General features: G+C 36.9%; 1 protein-coding gene and 1 long non-coding RNA gene across 3 annotated transcripts in view; one reads left to right on the top strand and one right to left on the bottom strand.

Annotated features, from left to right (window-relative positions):
• Nucleotides 1–12,449, bottom strand: part of RBM20 (RNA binding motif protein 20) — a 99,768-nt gene extending 87,319 nt beyond the window's left edge. Inside the window, exon 1 of one of the 2 annotated variants that reach the window (XM_088132506.1) lies at nucleotides 12,167–12,449. In XM_088132506.1, coding sequence (XP_087988632.1) covers nucleotides 12,167–12,306 — 140 coding nt within the window. In that variant the 5' untranslated portion in view covers nucleotides 12,307–12,449. Of the gene's footprint in view, nucleotides 1–11,807; nucleotides 12,013–12,166 lie in introns of those variants that run through there. The other variant, XM_088132510.1, reaches the window with a different exon arrangement.
• LOC112541806 (uncharacterized) overlaps nucleotides 12,352–19,026 on the top strand; it is a 38,179-nt gene continuing 31,504 nt past the window's right edge. The window contains exon 1 of the long non-coding RNA XR_003085747.2: nucleotides 12,352–12,491. This is a non-coding gene — a long non-coding RNA (uncharacterized LOC112541806). The remainder of the gene's footprint in view (nucleotides 12,492–19,026) is intronic.

Genomic DNA, 19,026 nt, shown 5'->3' with positions numbered 1-19,026 from the left:
CAACAGCAGCTTCAACAAGAATAGAAAGGAAGAGAGGAACAAAGGAAAAGGAAAAGGATGCTTAGAGCTGTTCCTGCTAGCTTAAAAGTCTGTCACCACTGAAATTATTAATTTATGTGCCATTCCATTTTAAAAAGTGCCTACTTCCTCCATTCATAGACAGAGAATGGTGCTGCTAAGAATTGAGAGGCAGTTTTGGCAATGTACTACTGTACTAAAAGCAGATCACTGGTTTCCTGAACTGAAAGCAAGTTTTAGAAGTTTAGAATTTTTTTTCTCAACAACAGCTGCACAGCAGAATTCTTAAGACTTGGAAGGCTACTTGAGGACCAGTTTCTCACGGAAGAAATAGTTGTTTAAAAAAAAAAAAAAGGAATAGTCATTGAATAAGCACAAACAGGAACCTAAGTAGCTCTTAGAATACCAACTGAAGACAGGAGTATTCTTAATTTTGTCATTCTTCCACCTATAGTATCTATTATTACATATACTATTATTAAACTGTTTTATTTTCTTCTAGCCCTAACAAGATCCTAAGGAAAGGCAATGTTCAAAACAAACACAATAAGTTGAACAAGTGTTAAAATTTTCAGAAATTTGAATTTATGCTAGAAATTCCAATGTTCAGATTTATAGAAGAGGAACTGAAGGGAAATAATGTTTTTGGATAGAAGGAGTTGGATCTCATAACATACTACAACCTTACAGCAGAATGGGCAACATGAAGCTCAAGGACTTCATGTACTCCCCAAACCCCTTTTATGTAATCCCCTGCCTCTAACCTCACTTGCTGAAAATTGATGGTAGTTTTGTGCCACTTAGAAATGATAAACACTAAAAAAAACTATAATGTATACCCTAAAATAGGAGTTTAACTAAATAAAGATAACCCCTAATTTCCATCTATCAATGAAATCCCTCTCCAGAAAATCCTCAGCAGCAGCATCTTGCAATGAGGCTTTAGCTGCTAAAAATATTGCCCACCCATACCTTACAGGTTATGTAGTATTACCTGGTTGTTCATATAGTAACTGTATCTGACAGATTCCAGGAATATTAGAGTGTTATTAAAATGCAAATATTTATTTTTACAGACAATTAGGAGCAACTCATCTTAGTTTGACTCAACTCTATCTTAAAAATAATTGAAAACTGATCAGAATAAAATTGGCTTAAGTGCCCCCTGAACAGAGATATGTTAATCTACTCTTCTAAAGGAAGGAATTCCCGTTCAAGGTGCTCCAAGCAACCTAGTTATAGGTGTTTGCAGTGGGATGAGAGATGGGGAATAATGATGATGTGTGTATCAGGAAATTATGGAAATGACATGACTCATACTTGCATCGGACATTATGGTGTAAAACATGATTCATGTTGTTGTCATTTTGATATTATAGCTTGTAATAGATGCATAAGAGAACTCTACAGATGTCAGTAAAATATAGAGCTGAGGAATGACCACTCAGATTCATTCTATCTGCACTGTTTAGGTACTGTCTAACTACTGTCTTTAAAAGTCACTAAATTCTGATTAATTGACTCTATTTTTAATTTTTTATGGTTATATTCTAGTTATTTTTTACTGGTAACTGACACTGTATCAGTGATCATCATCATCATCATCATCATCATCATCATCATCATCATCATCCTCTTTTTCCTCAGCCTCTAGTAGTATTTCAAACAAGTAAATTATTTTCTCTGGTTTAAACATGATTAACATATTTCTGCTATGAGAGTGGTGACCTTTGCTTAAATTATTCTTCCAAGCAACGAAAGCCACGAGTACAAGCAAAACCACTCGTAAATGGAATGGATAACAGTAACAGATTCTTTTGACTTTACATGAGATATTTTTCTTAATTAAAGATATCTTTAAAATCTCACCAAGTGAGAAAGTATGTTTCTTCTTTATATTTTGTATTTCATTCTGTCTTCAATAGCTACATCAGTTTAATATGAAATACAGTATATAAATTATATCTTAAAACATAGTCTGATTAACAAGCCCATACTGTTACCTAAAGTATATTATGATCATAGCCTGGCATCACAGAATGAATAAGTGGGCCCGAAAGGAAAACAAATAAATAAATAATTAAAAAATTAAAAAACGAGACTGAAAAACATAAAAATGTGCAAATAAATGTGGAATGAATCAAACTTTTCAATGGAGTTGGAGGAGTGCGCGTGCACATCATGATTTTCTGTTTCTGCCATCCTCTTCTGGTCAGTTAGATAATATTGTAAAGGTAGAATTTTAAATCTCAATAACAACCAGTTTTCTTTCCTTCTTTCTCTCACTTGATATATGGTTTAGGGTATCATCTTTCATGATTTCATCTCTACAGAAATTGGCTTAAGGATTTATGAAAGACCTTTATTTTTTATTTTGTGCAGGGATTTTAAATTCAGATACAGCTAATAAAAGTTAATTCTCTTTGTCTGCACAGATAGAATAGCAGAATTTCATGGTCGTGAGTGGATATAAAATTCATTGTTTAGATACTAATCAAAAACTATTATGCTAAGAGGGAAATACCCAAGAGAAGGAACTTGCCATAAATCAGCTTACCACAAGATTTTTAAAATCCATAAATCAAAAATCTACTTTGCAATTCACTAGATACAGTTTATTATACCATTATACAAATTAACAGTATTCAATTTGTTAGGTAAAAATTTAATTAGATTTTTCAGAATTAAATGAACAAAGACTCAGCATCAATTCTCAACAATACAGCAACCCTGTTTAGGCTCTTAAAAACACCACAATAATATAGAAAAGGAGAAGGCATGAAAGATAAGGATACTAAGGGAAAAAAATTAAAAAGGTAAATAAATTTCTATTTTAACTATTTTAAGTGGAACAGAATGTTTTGTCATTCTTCCTACAGCCATTAAGTGTTTTTCTTGTAGAATCTCTTCTAGCCTTACAGACTTTAGCAAGGGTTGTGAGCCCCAACATTTGTATTTAACAGAGATGTTTAAATTTCAGAAAATGACATTTGTTTTCTCAAAATGTTTGCTTCTGTTGCTTAAAACCATAAAAGAACAATTCATTAACATAGAAATTAAATTTTTCTGTTTGAAAGAGAAATGTAAGAAGTACTCTGGAGAGGTGTCACTCTGCCTCTAGAATAGCACTGGGAACTGGGACTGATGGTTGGGAGGGAGATTGCGATGAGGGTGAAGGCTGATTGCAGGGTAGAATGGTGGAGGAAGGGTTGGGGCTTGAGCCACCTATTGTCTCTCTCCACCCCACCCCAGTGAGAGATAGAAGGGGAATAGTGGCTTACCTTAGCTTGATGAGATTGTATCCTTGTCCTCTACCTCTGGCGAAAGCAGAGAGGGAGGTGATGGCTGGGTTTTGAGGGTGAGCAAGCAGCACATTGGCTCAGAGATCCTGAGTGCAAGGTCAGAAACACCCTGGTTGAATGGAGAAGACTTTGGTTGGGTTATGAGTGAGACCCTTAAGGCTGAGGGGAGGGGCAGGAGGTGGGGTGAAAGGGTGTCTGGAAGGGGTTAGAGACAGGAGAGAATACTGCAGTGATGATGGGCATAGGAGATACAGCAGGAGGCAGGGGCAGGCATCAGGACAGGGATTCAGACCAGGGAATAGTACTGAGATGACTTTGGTCACTCTTCTTGGTTAACTGTGGCAAACTCAGAATGGGGGTTTGTGCATCCAACTGGCTCTCCTTGATCTCTCGGTGGCCTTTGATACCATTAGCCATGGTATCCTTCTAGACCAGTTAGGGGGCTGGAGGGAACACCATTTTGTGGCGATTCTCCTTCCTCCGGTTCCAGTTCCAGTTGGTATTGGTAGAAGGGGAGCAGTCGGGTCCTAGGCCCCTGCTTTGCATGGTGCCTCAGGGCTCTCCACTCAACATCTATATGAAACTACTGGGTGAGGTCATCAATCAATATGGTGTGAAGTATAATCAATCTGCCAATGATGCCCAGTTGTACATCTATGCCCCCAGCTGCCATAATGTTTAATGTTTATTAAGATACTGTATCTTTCACAATATAGCTTTATGAATTAAACATTCTGAATGTTTTGTCAAAGTGAGAGAAAAAGTTAACTAAATGAAATATATCGAATAATGGATTGTAGTGATTTGGGGAATAACCTGTGCTAAGAAATTCCAACACAAGATTTTTTTTAAGAATGTAGAATGTTTTAATTGCTGGTTTTATTGTATGCTATCCAGAGTAACTTCGTGTCAGATGGAAGGCCATATAAATTTGACAAATAAGTACATAAATAAAATAAAATAAAATAAAATAGTATTTAATTTAATCTGTCAATCAAATCTAACCTGTCAATCTGTATAGTAGGCAGATTGACCTACTATCTAATCTACTAACCTACTAATCTAACCATTAAAGTCTGGGAAAATAAAACTTTGAGTAATCTATCAGAAGTTAGATGCAAATTAGAAATTTAATTTTGGGTTATGGAAAATGATCTGAATTGTGGTTTGATTGGTTTTGTTTTGCCTGTATTCTCTTAGTGTGTTTATGTGTGTTATTCCCGTCTGCAGGAGCAACACTGAGATTAAATCTGGAGAATGATCAATTGCACTTTTCTTTGTCTTTTTGACTTCCAGCTCCTTTAACTTGATGGACATAACAGATACTTGCATTTCTTATTAAATCAACACTCTCATTCTGGCTGGGAAATTAGCCTTTGTCACAAGTCCCAAACATCAGGTGTGCTATTCACAAGAAGACAATTGCTGCTTTCCTTTTTCTAAGTAAACCAGTGCAGAGAAGTGCTTTCTCCTGAATTAAATGGATGGTACCAATATTTACAAAATATATTTTTCCTAGGATTTGTGGGATTGTAGAGGAGGATTGTGGATCGACAATCTAGAGATTCCCTTGTGGGACTAAAAGCATGGCCCATTACATAGTTCTTTTCCCCCAAACATGTATTTCCTATACAGAATATATAGAATTCTTTACAAATATCAAGGAATAACATTATATATTTTGGACGGGACTAAATGGCCAAAGTAATTCAAACACAAATTATAATCATATCACATGGATATATATAGCACTAAAATCACTGAATCCATGTGATGCAGAGAAAATATTTAACACAGATAGGCAATCAGACTACAGGACATATCTGAACCTTAATTGCCAAATCTTTGAACCATCCGTCCCCAGCCTGATATCCTTCTGGTTTACTGGCTTCCCCAAAATGCTGAGTGGTAATGGAAACTGAAGTCTAATACATCTGTAAATGACTAGGTTGGCAAAGACAGCTCTCAGCTGCCTAAAAAAAACCCTGATAAATTATTGTGTTAAAGGCAGCTAGGAGGTCTAGTAAAACTAATATGGACACACTGCTTCAGTCTGTTCCCCACACCCCAAAAAAGTCTGTCAACCAAAGTCATTACATCAATTTCATAAAGTTCTAGAGGAACAGGTGTTCCATGTTTTTCTGACAAGAGAAAAATTAAATTTCATTTATGTTTAAATGTAATTAAAATCACATTTTGGATATCTTGACAGGTTGTACCAGTCAGTTTGGAGAGCTACATGCAGACTTGGGGGTCTCACTGTATGCACTTCTAGTTTAGATATTAATTTCAATCATTTAAGACAAGATAATAATGAGATACAAGAATAGAGGATGAGATGGAAAAGCAGGCATTTATATCCTTTCTTTCAAAAAATATCCACACTGTATACTTATCAAAATAAAATTACTGCACAAATTATAAGCTACAAAGATAACTCTAAATATAAAAGCAGTATAAATATACTTAATGAATATAAAATAGATATTTAAATTAAAATTTGGAACAGATTAGAAGACTTGAAGGGAGGGAAAACCCTTCACTGTCCGTTGAAATGTCATTATTAGGCACCAGACAAGCTTCTCTTTGAAAACAATCCATTAAATACTTATCACTAAAAAGCTCTTTCACTCACCAGTAGACATCTGCTGAAGATCAGGTTAGGCAAATGTATATTCTAAAGAATGTAGAATCCTTTAAAACTACTAAATAATCTTGTGTGAAAGTAACATGTTATCAGAAACCTTTGGATAACAATTGTTTATTTTAGCTGGAAAGGATGACAGACTCTTTCAACATCAGTGACATCATTTCAGTCAAAGATGTATTGCTAGCCCTTACCAAAAAACCTCCATTTTTCTTATGGCTTTTCTTGACAAGCCAAGAATTACAATTATTTGAAAAAAAAATATTGGGCACATTTTGCAAAATCTTGGTGGCATCCTCAGGAGCAACGAACTTAAACTGATCAGTGTAACAAGTCCAGTGCTTCCACTGAAACAATACATTCAAGTCAGACTAGATGTGAGCACTTTACCTCCCCACTCTCCAGAAACATTAAGCAAAACAGCCTTAGCAAAATACTGACAGACTGCCCCCATCAGGATTTAATGAATTCCTCACCACTACAAGCACTGATCACATGCAGTGGTGACAGGGAAAAATATATTTGTTCCCATCATTGTCAGAGTTATGGGCCTTGAAATGATCCTTAATTCACAATTCATCCTGACTTTAGATCCCTTGCACTCAAGCTGTCACTCTACAGTTTCACAGACAATAATCTCTTATGAAACCATACAGAAATTTCACAGATTCTATTCTATGCCTTCTTAGTGACAATGTAAACAAGGGCAGGGCAAACTAGAATCCTAGGTCCCTCTTATGCAGCCCTCAGGTAAATTCAACATAGCCCACAAATCTAAATGCAATTCATGTCCTTGCTTCAGCCCAGGAAAAAAAAATGGCACTCACAGGACAGCGAGGAGCAAATGATGACATATGTGTCACAGTGTTGTGACAGAAGCCACATAAGTTACGTAGTTGTGTCTGATGTCAGGACACAAGTACAAAAGAGCATGGTTTGCATCATGTAAGTCATGATGCAAGTTTCATAATCTTTTTCATAACTGCAGTTTGTTCTGGACATCTATGAATGACAATTGTACTGTTATGCACTTATTTGAAAGTCATCCCATTAAATTTAGGGTGACACGTTTAGTTACAAGTATAGATGCAACAAAACACAGTAAATATGTCCATGATAGAAAATAGCCTATATTTACTTAATAAAGTATTTTTAAGGTACACTGCCACACACCCATAAAAGTTTAGAGTATACCCACTGAAATCAATGAGACAAGTTTAGTCATGATTGAGTCCTACTGATTTCATAAGTTTGTTCCAAAAATTACCAATTATGTGAATTACATTTCCATAGAATGATATTCAGATAGCACTTATAAACACGAAGTATTCAGAAGATACTTGAATCATCAACTGTAAACTAAACATTTTAATGACTGTGTGGTATAACGTGTAGTAATACGTAACACAGTTTTACTGTGTTCCTACAACAGATATGAGATGCTTATGTTAGTGCCTATGAACAAGTTACCAAAACAACGAAAGTATTTCCACATGCAAGAGGACAAATGTACTATGTCTTAATCAAGATTAAAACTAATAGATTGCAAGTGATATGTAATTTATATAAAGCAACAGATGCAACACATCTTTACAGCAACTTGTTAAAAGCCAACAAGAGAAAAATAAACCATAACCAATATTTATATCAAAATGTTTACCTGTAAACTCCTTAAATAATTACTCAAAGAAGTAGGTTGTTTTCTGTACATTTGTACCCTTAAAACCCTTACCATTTTTTAACTGTATCAGTTAACAATTTAATCAATTCTTCAATCAAAGCAATAGTGCAGAATGCTTCTCTAACTTGTTCTTCCTTAAAGCAAAGCTTCGCTGATAGTATAAAATTACTCACATCAATGTATTAATCTCATAGTCTCAGAACATCAATAAATATATTCTCAATTATTTCCAGTGTGTCTTCGTATGGGAACAGCAATATTAAATTTCCAGTTTTTAAAACTCGTGTACAGTTAATATTGTACAAAAGACTAATGCATTTGGTTATATTTCCTTGATTTTACAACCAACAAAACGTTACATTCTGCAAAGCTAAGTCAAACAGAATAATGGTTGGAATGAACAATAAAATATAGATTAGTTGCCATATCTCTATTGTCCACAGATTCTACAGGCTTTAAAAGGAAAGTAGTTCTAGATAGCATTATATTACTGCAGCCACTTCTTTGTAACTTCTTACAAGTTTTCCAAATTGTATCTTATGATAAATACATCCTACAACAAATAACTCTTCAAATGTTTCATTTTATATTCTGTAATAAAATTGGAAAAGTCACCTTATTTCCTGCTAGTAAACAGAATTTAATTGGTTCCTACAATCTACTTCATGTGATAAATCCAGCTTGAGTAAACCAAGAGATAAAAGAAAACATGAAAAACATACAATTATATGAAATCTAAACTAAGTCTTAAATCTTTTATTTCTTTTAGAAAATTATCCTATTTCAGTTTGGCGTACCATGCTTACTCACACTATTTGAAAACATTTTTATTTCTGGTTAACTATTATTGTCAAAATAGCAGCTCAGTGGGTAAATAATATCATTGCAATCAAGTTGAAGAGAAAGATAACACATAGACATACAATATGTAGTGAGAAAGAATGAAATTTGGAACTAACCTTAACAGAAATTTAGTCAGTAAGCTTCAAATTAGTTCTACTCTCTGCTAATATTGCTAAGTTTATTTTCTTTTCACTGTTTCTTAATAGTCTGCATGGGCAACAAGTTATTTCCTGCTTATTTTTGCAAACATGGGAACAATGAAAGGTTGGGTTTAGAAAGAAAAAGTGTAACTAAAGTTTCACTACAGGGAGTAAAGAAAGGAATGAGGCAAGAGCGGTATAAAAAATGAAGGTATTTATTTCTTATACTGCTAAATCTATCTAAATATGAATTTTTAAACACTAAAAGGAATTATAACAGTTAACCCACCTAGGCAGTTAGAATGCCAGAAATATTTTTATATGGAAAATATTTTAAAAGTATATATATGAAATGTATTTTATATAGTTCTTCACAATTTGTTTCATTTATTTCAATTTATTGCGGACAAACTAGATATTCTTAAAACCCCATTGGATTTAAGGGAATTAAAAAGGGGAGTCTTCCTGATCTGAGAGAACTCTCCTGCTACTGACTCTCCTTCCAATCAGCTGCACACATATTATGCACAATCATAAGAACACATAAACATATTTGTACGTTATATTTAGGTGGCAATACTGATTTGTTTCTTTAAATGACATTACAGCATTAATTTCACTCAGTGTGCATATAAGCTATTTAGCACTATTATGTAGACAGAATACAAAGAAATCCTTTCTTATAGCACTGCCTTACCAAATCCTTACAATTTCAATCAGATTCCTTATCTTTCAAATATTTTCTGCTTTCTCCAATTGAAACATATCTTGCATTATTCCCCTGAATCAATGTTGTACATTATTCCTCCACTCCATAGGAATTCAGATTTTACACCTAAGAAAAGAAATTAGGAAATCCCATTCAAAGAAAAAAATGAAATAATGTTAGCAGCAAATCACTAGAGTCATTGTCTACATTAGAAATATTGGAATACCTACCAATATTGCTTTATGTGAACTATTGAGAAAGGGGATGAAGCTTTGATATTATGACTATCACATTTCAGATATGATCAATTTTAAAAGGATTCCCATAACAATCACCTTTGCAACAATCACTTTACCTGAGAGAGGTTGACTTACCTAAGGCCCCAATGACCATCTGTTTCAGTGTTCCAGATTCAAATACAACACTCTGTACTAATATCAGAATAAAATGTATTAATTTACTTTTTACATTTATTAATTTGGTTTGTTATGAAATTTGCAAGTTTATATGAATAAATTATTCATTCTCCTTTTTTTCTTGCCTTTTTCCTCACAAGAACTACGTAAATTAAAAACTACCATCTCCCGGATACATAACTATATAATTTCTGGCAATATAGTCGGGAAAGCAGGAAATATCATGATAGTCATAATAATTTTAAAATATATTCTTCATAATTACATTTTCACGTAAAATTTAAAAATCTATATGCCAATCTGCACTTTCCTGTTTTGATCAAATAATGATCAAAAAGACAACATACAACTAGTGATTTTCTGTTTAGTATCGTTAGGAATTAACTGCATTAATTATGTCAACATGTAGAGATTAAATTATGCAGTACGGTTACAAATACAGCTATCATATTCCACTGCCCCAGACAGGAGTGTCTGACATTTGCTATTTTACGCCATGCCACCATGATAGAGAATGGCTGCACAAATATCCCCTTTGCTTCAATCTTTTGAGGGCTTGCATTCATTTTTAATTTGTGTATTTCATCATTCACCAGCAGAAATTTTTCATAAATACACTGTTTTAAACACTATAATTTATATGTGATTTAGACTATACAGGCTGCACTTACTAAGGAGAAAGTGACTTTAAACATAATAGAATCCTTTTGAAAAAAACAAACAACTTCTCAGTAGAACTATCACAAAATGATCCATAATTTTATCAGTATTTTTCACTGTGTGACCAAAACAAGACCTGATAAATAACTTGCTAAGGAATCTATTCTTTATCTTGAGGGCCAAATTAATCTTTCTCCCCAGATCTAAAAGTACCCTACCATAGAAACCGTTGTATCTCAGTGTTGGCCATACATCAATAAAGAAAATATTCACAACAACCTTCTTATTAATTTATACTCCTTTAAGCAAAAAACCAAATCAAATTCTTACCTATATTACACAGTAGAAAGAAGTTTTAAGAAATTAGATAAAAGTCAAACTTGATTCAAACAAGGCTTTATCTTTTTTAAACTATTGAAGTTTATGTAATAAATCAAAACAAATTTGGGCATATCATTAAAATAATACACACCTAGGAACATTTCAGTCTAAATTTATTCTATTTTTTATTTAGAATATCAGAGAAGAAAATTAGCACCCACTGCTCTAAACTCCTCTGAATATTAAGATGTATGAATCATACTCATTCTTTCTAATTCTCACCATGGGAATGAAAGTGCCCCTTTTTTGAAAACAACAACAACATTGTTTTCCAGTTACAAATGACTTAAATACTTCCAGTGATGTTTAATAAAAATGTAGCAAAATAAGAATCTTTTGGTTTGTAGGGCATAATGATTTTTTTTCTCAATAAATACATACACACGTACATTTCCTTAGTATTTATTCCTAGTTAATAATATGAAAATTAGGCTTTTTACTACAGTATAGACTAAAAGGATGTGATTTTTTTCTAGATCAAAGCAAACTGAAGAATGTAGAGGTAGCAGATAACTTCTAAACAATTTAATATTAGATTTATTGACCAAACAGCTTGATTTATTTTATTGTAACACTGTAACCAGATGACAAACTAAATTACTACATGTAATGATCTTGCTTCAGCAATTCAACGTCATCCTTTATAAATATCGCATGGCATACACATATATGTCTATAATAATTGTACATCTTGATTCTCCTATTCTATAGATAGGAAAGTCGACAGAATCTAAACTGTTCGTCTTCCGTAGATACATAATTATTCTTATTAGCGCTATAACCATTACAAAGTTTTTAGTCAAGTCCATTGCTTATAGGATGTTTTGATTACAGGCATGTCTACTACCCTTTCGTTACGTTACACCATACGAACCGCTACAGTCGAGCACCTAGGGCCAAAAATGGAACAAATAAAAATATACGCTAAATGAGTAAAGTAAGGTGGGTAATACAAGTACTAGAAGGTCGTAAAATCTGCATTTGTGGAATTTCCTTCATTTTTTGCTTACGTGACAAGTCAGCAAATGGAAAGAGAAACGGTATGTAACAGGTCCTTGCGGAAGGTAAAGTTTCATTCTTCCGAACGACTTTCTGGACCGTAACAAGCGACCGACTTTCTGGCTTTGGGAACCCGTTTACCCGTTCCCGCGGAAAGGCACCCCATGGGGGAAAAGGGGCAGCCCGCCCAAGTTTGGAAGCTATTTGTCACCAAGGCCAAAGGGGTCCCCCGTAGCTTTACCGCCTCTGCCCGGGAAGCGATGAGGCGCAGCGGCAGGAAAGGTCAGGCGCGCATTAGCCTCGCTCCCTTCCTCCCCCCTCCCCTCCCCTCCCTCCTCTCCCCCCAGCTCCACGCGCGAGCGGCTCTTACTTTTGGATGAGCTGGGGCAGGCTGGGCGTCGGGGGCATCCCCCGGGCAGGACCGCTGCCGGCAGCCGGCGGGAGATGGGCCGGCCCTTGGGCATCTCTCTCAGGCTGCTCAGGGCCACTGGGGTCCGGGGCCTGGTTCATGGCAGCCCTGGGACCATCCAGCAGATGCACGCTCAGCCGGTGACACCCGAATCTCCCTCGGAAGCAGCGAAGGGGGAGAGAGCAGCGCCACGCCCGAGCCTGGCTGAACAGCGCGTCGCGCAGGAACTCGAAGCAGGCGGCGCGGCGGCGGCGGCAAATGCCACTTGCGCCCGCCGTTCTGAAAGGTATCTCCGCTCAGGAGGCTGGGGGACTCTGGGGAAAAGCATTTATGGCGACGCCTGGGACAGCGGAGCCAATGGAGGAAGGAGGTTGCCACCTCCCGTACCAAGAAATTTTTGGAGACTCGGTCATTTCGGGGCGTTTTCTGATTGGACGAGCGAGGTTGCAAGGAGACGGTGGGAACCCGTATGTTGCTTAGATACTGTTCCACAATGGCTGGGGCAAGTATCTCCCCAAGTTTCTGCTCGGGGAATGGGAAAATGAGGAACTAAGAACATCTGGAATCTTCCTCAGCCTTTGGGTGGCACAGTGACCTCTCCCTCCTCCCTTTCTGGTGTCCTACTTTCTTCAGGTCTTCCCTTCTGTCTCTTCCGCCCCTAAGACTTGGGCTTGGCTTTACCTGCTAGCTGTCCTCGACTGGACACCGTGAATGCCTGTCCTATGAATGAGAATCATTGCCTAACTGGCACTGTGGGATTTCCATCTGTAGCCTAGGCCGGGTAGCACATATTTCTGGGCATTCACGCCGTTCCCAAGTGATTGAAGAGGGTACCTTGCAACATGCAGGAGATCTTTAAAGGTCCTTCCCCCCCCCCCCCCAAAAAAAGGCATATGAAAATAGCCATACATGCAACTACTTTGGAAATTATTCCCTTTTTGTTGTGTGGTGCTATGCTGTGAAGTAGTCTCTGTGTGCACATACTTGTAGAGACATCTGAAATAACCTCTAAAGCAGCCACATAAACCTTCTAAAGAAGATGGCTGCTTTAATGGTTTGCACATCCATATGGTTGTACACAACGTTCAAATGCTACAGAGAACAGGTAGTCCATGCTTAATGACCACAATTGGGACCTGCAACTCCATCGCTAAGCAGCATGTCCATTAAGCAGAACATCATGTGACCACGCCAGACTTATGTCACTTCCGCTGCAGTTGCCAAGCAAATCACCCCCCATCATTAAGGGAGACATCACTTGTGATTTGTGACTTGCAGTTTTACTGTTGGCTTCTCCATTGATTCTGCTTGTTGGAAGTTAGCTGCGAAGCACGCAAATGGCAATCACATGACTGCAGGACACTGCAACGGTCGTAAATGCCTGTTGGTTGAGAAGCACCTGAATGTCAATCATGTGACTGCAGGGACATTGCGACAGTCATAAATGTGATGACCAGTTGTAAAGTTACTTTTTCAGTGCTGTCCTAATTTCGAACAGTCACTAAACAGGGCAGTTGTTAAGTCAGGTCTACCTGTAGGTAAAATTAGATAAGCTTTAGGGAAAAAACAAAATAAATGGGATTGGTTGATATATAAAATTATGCATGGAGTAAAGAGGTATCTCATAGTAATAAAACCATAGTTATCCAAAAAAGTTGAATGTTAGGGGACTTAGGACATAAAAAAGGAAACAGTTCTTTACATGCTGCATAACACAGCTATAGAATATTTACTACAAAATGTAGTAATAGTTTAAAAAGGAATTAGGAAGGGTAAAATATTCATGCCAACTTAGGTATGGAAATAATTCAGTACTTCATATCATCTTCGGAATAGGAGGCAGTATGTTTTTGAATACTAATTGCTACAATTGTTATTGTGTTCCTTCTGCTTGTGAAGTTTCCATACCTTCAATGGAACAATGTTCCATTGGATAATTTGATTTAATCGGATATAAAAGATCAGATTAAACCTTTTTGTCACATAGTCTGGAGGAAGGTTCTTCTATTATTTCCATAACTCAACTTTTGATTCCAGATTTGGAGTAGCCCTGAGCCATATTGCTTTGATCCCATTCTTTCTGTGCACTTTCTTCTTATCTCTCTGCAAAATTTTACATTCTTCCTACTACATTTATTAAAGAAAAAGCATGCAGCAGTTGCTTGCAGCTTCTGAATACTTGCTCAGCTAAGAACACTTCCACCCCACATTGTTTCTAATCCTTCAAAAACCAGTTTAAGGCTTTCTGAAATTATTATCACTTCTACAAATCTTAGTCACTGAAAACACCATGGTCCAAGAAGTACTAGTTGAGACTGATTACAAAGAATATTCCGTCAATGCGTGCCCATAATTGCATCATTACAGAGTAAAAAAAATCTGTGCATCCCCACTTTACACAAGAGGAATAGCAAATAAATTGCTAATATTCCTTTTTCCAATTACTTTGTTAGTTGCATTTACCTTGGTATAATAAAGAAATAAATAAATACACAAATATATAAATTATAAGACTGTGGATGCTCTATAGGGAACTACAAAACCATAGGTTCTGTAGAATCTGTAGGTTAGGGGAGACAGATGTGTGTAATGTGTCCACAAGGTGGAAGGAACAATGAGGCAAGAATTCCTGCCAATGGGATAAATGATTGCCTTCAGGGTTTGCAGAACTGCAGAGCTGCAGATGAGAAAAGCAGTTCTTCAAATACTGTACATCGCAGAGAAATAAATGGACTCAGCTTCCAAACACTGAAATGAGCCAGATCCAGAGCTGATTATGAACTGATGCAAACATCCCATGTGGAAGTATCCTTATAGACAGCTGAACAGTACAAGCATCCACAAGTAGTAGTTATTCTTGCCTGTCCTTTTTCTGGGTGAGTAACAGTTGAAATTTCACCCAGCAAACTAAAGCCTCTAGTCCAGTGTTTCTCAACCTTGACAATTTTAAGATGTGTGGACTTCAACTCCCAGAATTCCCCAGCATGACTGGGGGATTTGGGGAGTTGAAGTCCACACGTGTTAAGGTTGTCAAGGGTGAGAAACACTGCTCTAGCCTGTATCACAAAGAGGAGAGTTAACAGATCCCAGTTACAAGCATAGTAATAATTTGAACAACACAAATCATGCAAATAGGAAGGCTTGTGCTGGAGAAAGATGGAAAGCTCTGCTTTAACATTGGATTAATAGATTTGAAGTTAGGAAGCCTCAGATATGTGCTGAGGGTAAGGCAAAGGCTGAGTTATAAGGATATATCCTTAAAGAACAAGTAGCAAGGTGTCTTCAGACTGCAGTTGGAGAATATGTATATGAGTCCTTACTCAGCTGAGCAACTGAGGAGCAGAATTGGCAGAAGTTGCTCCCAGCTCTGTTCTTTTTCTTTGTCTTTGTCAGCCAGTGCGTTATTGGAATTCAACTTGTTCACCCAGACTTCAAATAGCCGAGTCTTCCAGTCATCTACTGCATGGAACATGCAAAGACCTCTGTAATCTAATTTGTTAGCTGCAGCAGCAATAATTTTGTCCTGCTGGAGTTAAATTACTTAAGGCCAAGGCACTGAGCCTTTTACTCTATCGCACACAGCATTGTGTATATAAGGATTTAAAAGCTTTGCAAGCAACACAAACTAAATGTACAAGAACAATGCTGTATATTATCTCCTTCGTGCCTAACACACTTTTGTGTCTGGAATCTGGTCTTCGCATGAGAATATGCCAGCTAAAGTACTGGCTGAAACTAAATTATTCCAAGGATTGTTGCCCATCCTAATTGTTGATAGATTTGCTTCTTCCTAGAAGAAAGGTATTAAAAGTTACTGGGGTCCTTCAGCCGGCTTCTTGCTCAAAAGATACAAGGAAGCAACTTCAGAGATTAACACAGCATCCTTTGGATGCAACATTTTTTTTAGAAAGTGATTTTTAAAAAAGAATGTAAATTTTTTAGAAAATGTAATTTTTTAAGAAAATTTGTTAGAAAATAATTTAGTAAATTCGTTAGAAAATTTAATCTCCCCCACTAATTATAATGATGATCAAACTAGTCTATTCCTCATAGGAGACAGTTTCATTGGCTACATGTAATATGTTGCCATCTGTGGTACTAGAATGGAGCTATAACAATAGCGTTTTATAAGAGCACCTCAGAAAAGTCAAATGAGATTCTTATATTTTGTTATGCTGTCATATATACCAACCCTGGCGCTCTGACCTAATAATTAGCCACACATCTTGACCAGCTTGCTGAAAAAAACATGTTCTTTTCCTGTTTGCAGATTTGTCTATAGAAATTACCAGGGGGCTTGGTAAATTTTTCTCTGTAGAAACTGGGGAAAAGAATCTGATTTTCTGGAATTGTTAATTTGGTAGTTGCATTGGCTCCAGGTTGATTATTGTTTTGATTTTTAAGTGTTCTGTGTTTTTATTTTATTACTCTTTTCTTACTTTTTTTATTTGACGTCATTGTATATAGCTTTGGGTTTCTACAATAAACATGTTTAATAATCAGGTGGGAAATTGAAAGAATGGAAGATAGATACAGTACCAAGGCGTAAAGGAAATTGCAAAGACCACCTCACCTTTTCTCCCTTTGGGTAGCATAGACCTTCATACATTTTAATTTCTTGAGGAGCCAACTTTCTCCATCCATATACAGTGGGGCAAAAAAGTATTTAGTCAGCCACCAATTGTGCAAGTTCTCCCACTTAAAAAGATGAGAGAGGCCTGTAATTTTCATCATAGGTATATCTCAACTATGAGAGACAAAATGGGGGGAAAAATCCAGAAAATCACATTGTCTGATTTTTAAAGAATTTATTTGCAAATCATGGTGGAAAATAAGTATTTGGTCAATATCAAAAGTTCATCTCAATACTTTGTTATATATCCTTTGTTGGCAATGACAGAGGTCAAATGTTTTCTGTAAGTCTTCACAAGGTTTTCACACACTGTTGCTGGTATTTTGGCCCATTCCTCCATGCAGATCTCCTCTAGAGCAGTGATGTTTTGGGGCTGTCACTGGGCAACACGGACTTTCAACTCCCTCCAAAGGTTTTCCATGGGGTTGAGATCTGGAGACTGGCTAGGCCACTCCAGGACCTTGAAATGCTTCTTACGAAGCCACTCCTTCGTTGCCCGGGCGGGGTGTTTGGGATCATTGTCATGCTGAAAGACCCAGCCACGTTTCATCTTCAATGCCCTTGCTGCTGGAAGGAGGTGTTCACTCAAAATCTCACGATACATGGCCCCATTCATTCTTTCCTTTACACGGATCAGTCGTCCTGGTCCCTTTGCAGAAAAACAGCCCCAAAGCATGATGTTTCCACTCCCATGCTTCACAGTAGGTATGGTGTTCTTTGGATGCAACTCAGCATTCTCTCTCCTCCAAACACGAGTTGAGTTTAGACCAAAACGTTCTATTTTGGTTTCATCTGACCATATGACATTCTCCCAATCCTCTTCTGGATCATCCAAATGCTCTCTAGCAAACTTCAGACGGGCCCGGACATGTACTGGCTTAAGCAGGGGGACACGTCTGGCACTGCAGGATTTGAGTCCCTGGCAGCGTAGTGTGTTACTGATGGTAGCCTTTGTTACTTTGGTCCCAGCTCTCTGCAGGTCATTCACTAGGTCCCCCCATGTGGTTCTGGGATTTTTGCTCACCGTTCTTGTGATCATTTTGACCCCACGGGGTGAGATCTTGCATGGAGGCCCAGATCGAGGGAGATTATCAATGGTCTTGTATGTCTTCCATTTTCTAATTATTGCTCCCACAGTTGATTTCTTCACATCAAGCTGCTTGCCTATTGCAGATTCAGTCTTCCCAGCCTGGTGCAGGTCTACAATTTTGTTTCTGGTGTCCTTCAACAGCTCTTTGGTCTTGGCCATAGTGGAGTTTGGAGTGTGACTGTTTGAGGTTGTGGACAGGTGTCTTTTATACTGATAACAAGGTCAAACAGGTGCCATTACTACAGGTAACGAGTGGAGGACAGAGGAGCCTCTTAAAGAAGTAGTTACAGGTCTGTGAGAGCCAGACATCTTGCTTGTTTGTAGGTGACCAAATACTTATTTTCCACCATGATTTGCAAATAAATTCTTTAAAAATCAGACAATGTGATTTTCTGGATTTTTTTCCCCATTTTGTCTCTCATAGTTGAGGTATAGCTATGATGAAAATTACAGGCCTCTCTCATCTTTTTAAGTGGGAGAACTTGCACAATTGGTGGCTGACTAAATACTTTTTTGCCCCACTGTACAGGTCTGTGAGAGCCAGACATCTTGCTTGTTTGTAGGTGACCAAATACTTATTTTCCACCATGATTTGCAAATAAATTCTTTAGAAATCAGACAATGTGGTTTTCTGGATTTTTTTCCTCATTTTGTCTCTCATAGTTGAGGTATACCTATGATGAAAATTACAGGCCTCTCTCATCTTTTTAAGTGGGAGAACATGCACAATTGGTGGCTGACTAAATACTTTTTTGCCCCACTGTATCAAAGCTGCATACATTATATTGTTACTATTCCTATTTAATAGTACCCTCTCAAACATGACCAGAACACAATAAGACATAAAAAAGCATCACTGTATCACATTTAAAAACATTTAAAAGAATTCATAAGATAGTTAAACAGCCATAACCCAGTTAGCAGACTATCAAAAATGTTCTGCTACTTACATTGTTTATGGAATACAATTTTGGGAGACATATTTTTAAAAGGAATATAGGAAAGTACACATAAATCTCAATAATCCTCAATAGGTAAAACCAAACACAATATAAAAATAATATTCAGAGCAAGTAAAACTCTATAAAGATTAGAGTT

This window comes from Python bivittatus, unplaced genomic scaffold (assembly GCF_059951505.1).
Source record: "Python bivittatus isolate LINGU-HERP-01145 unplaced genomic scaffold, Pbiv_v1 ctg000980_np1212, whole genome shotgun sequence".
Lineage (NCBI taxonomy): Eukaryota > Metazoa > Chordata > Lepidosauria > Squamata > Pythonidae > Python > Python bivittatus.
Note: the sequence above shows the minus strand (reverse complement) of the source record. Positions and strands in the feature narration are given on the sequence as shown.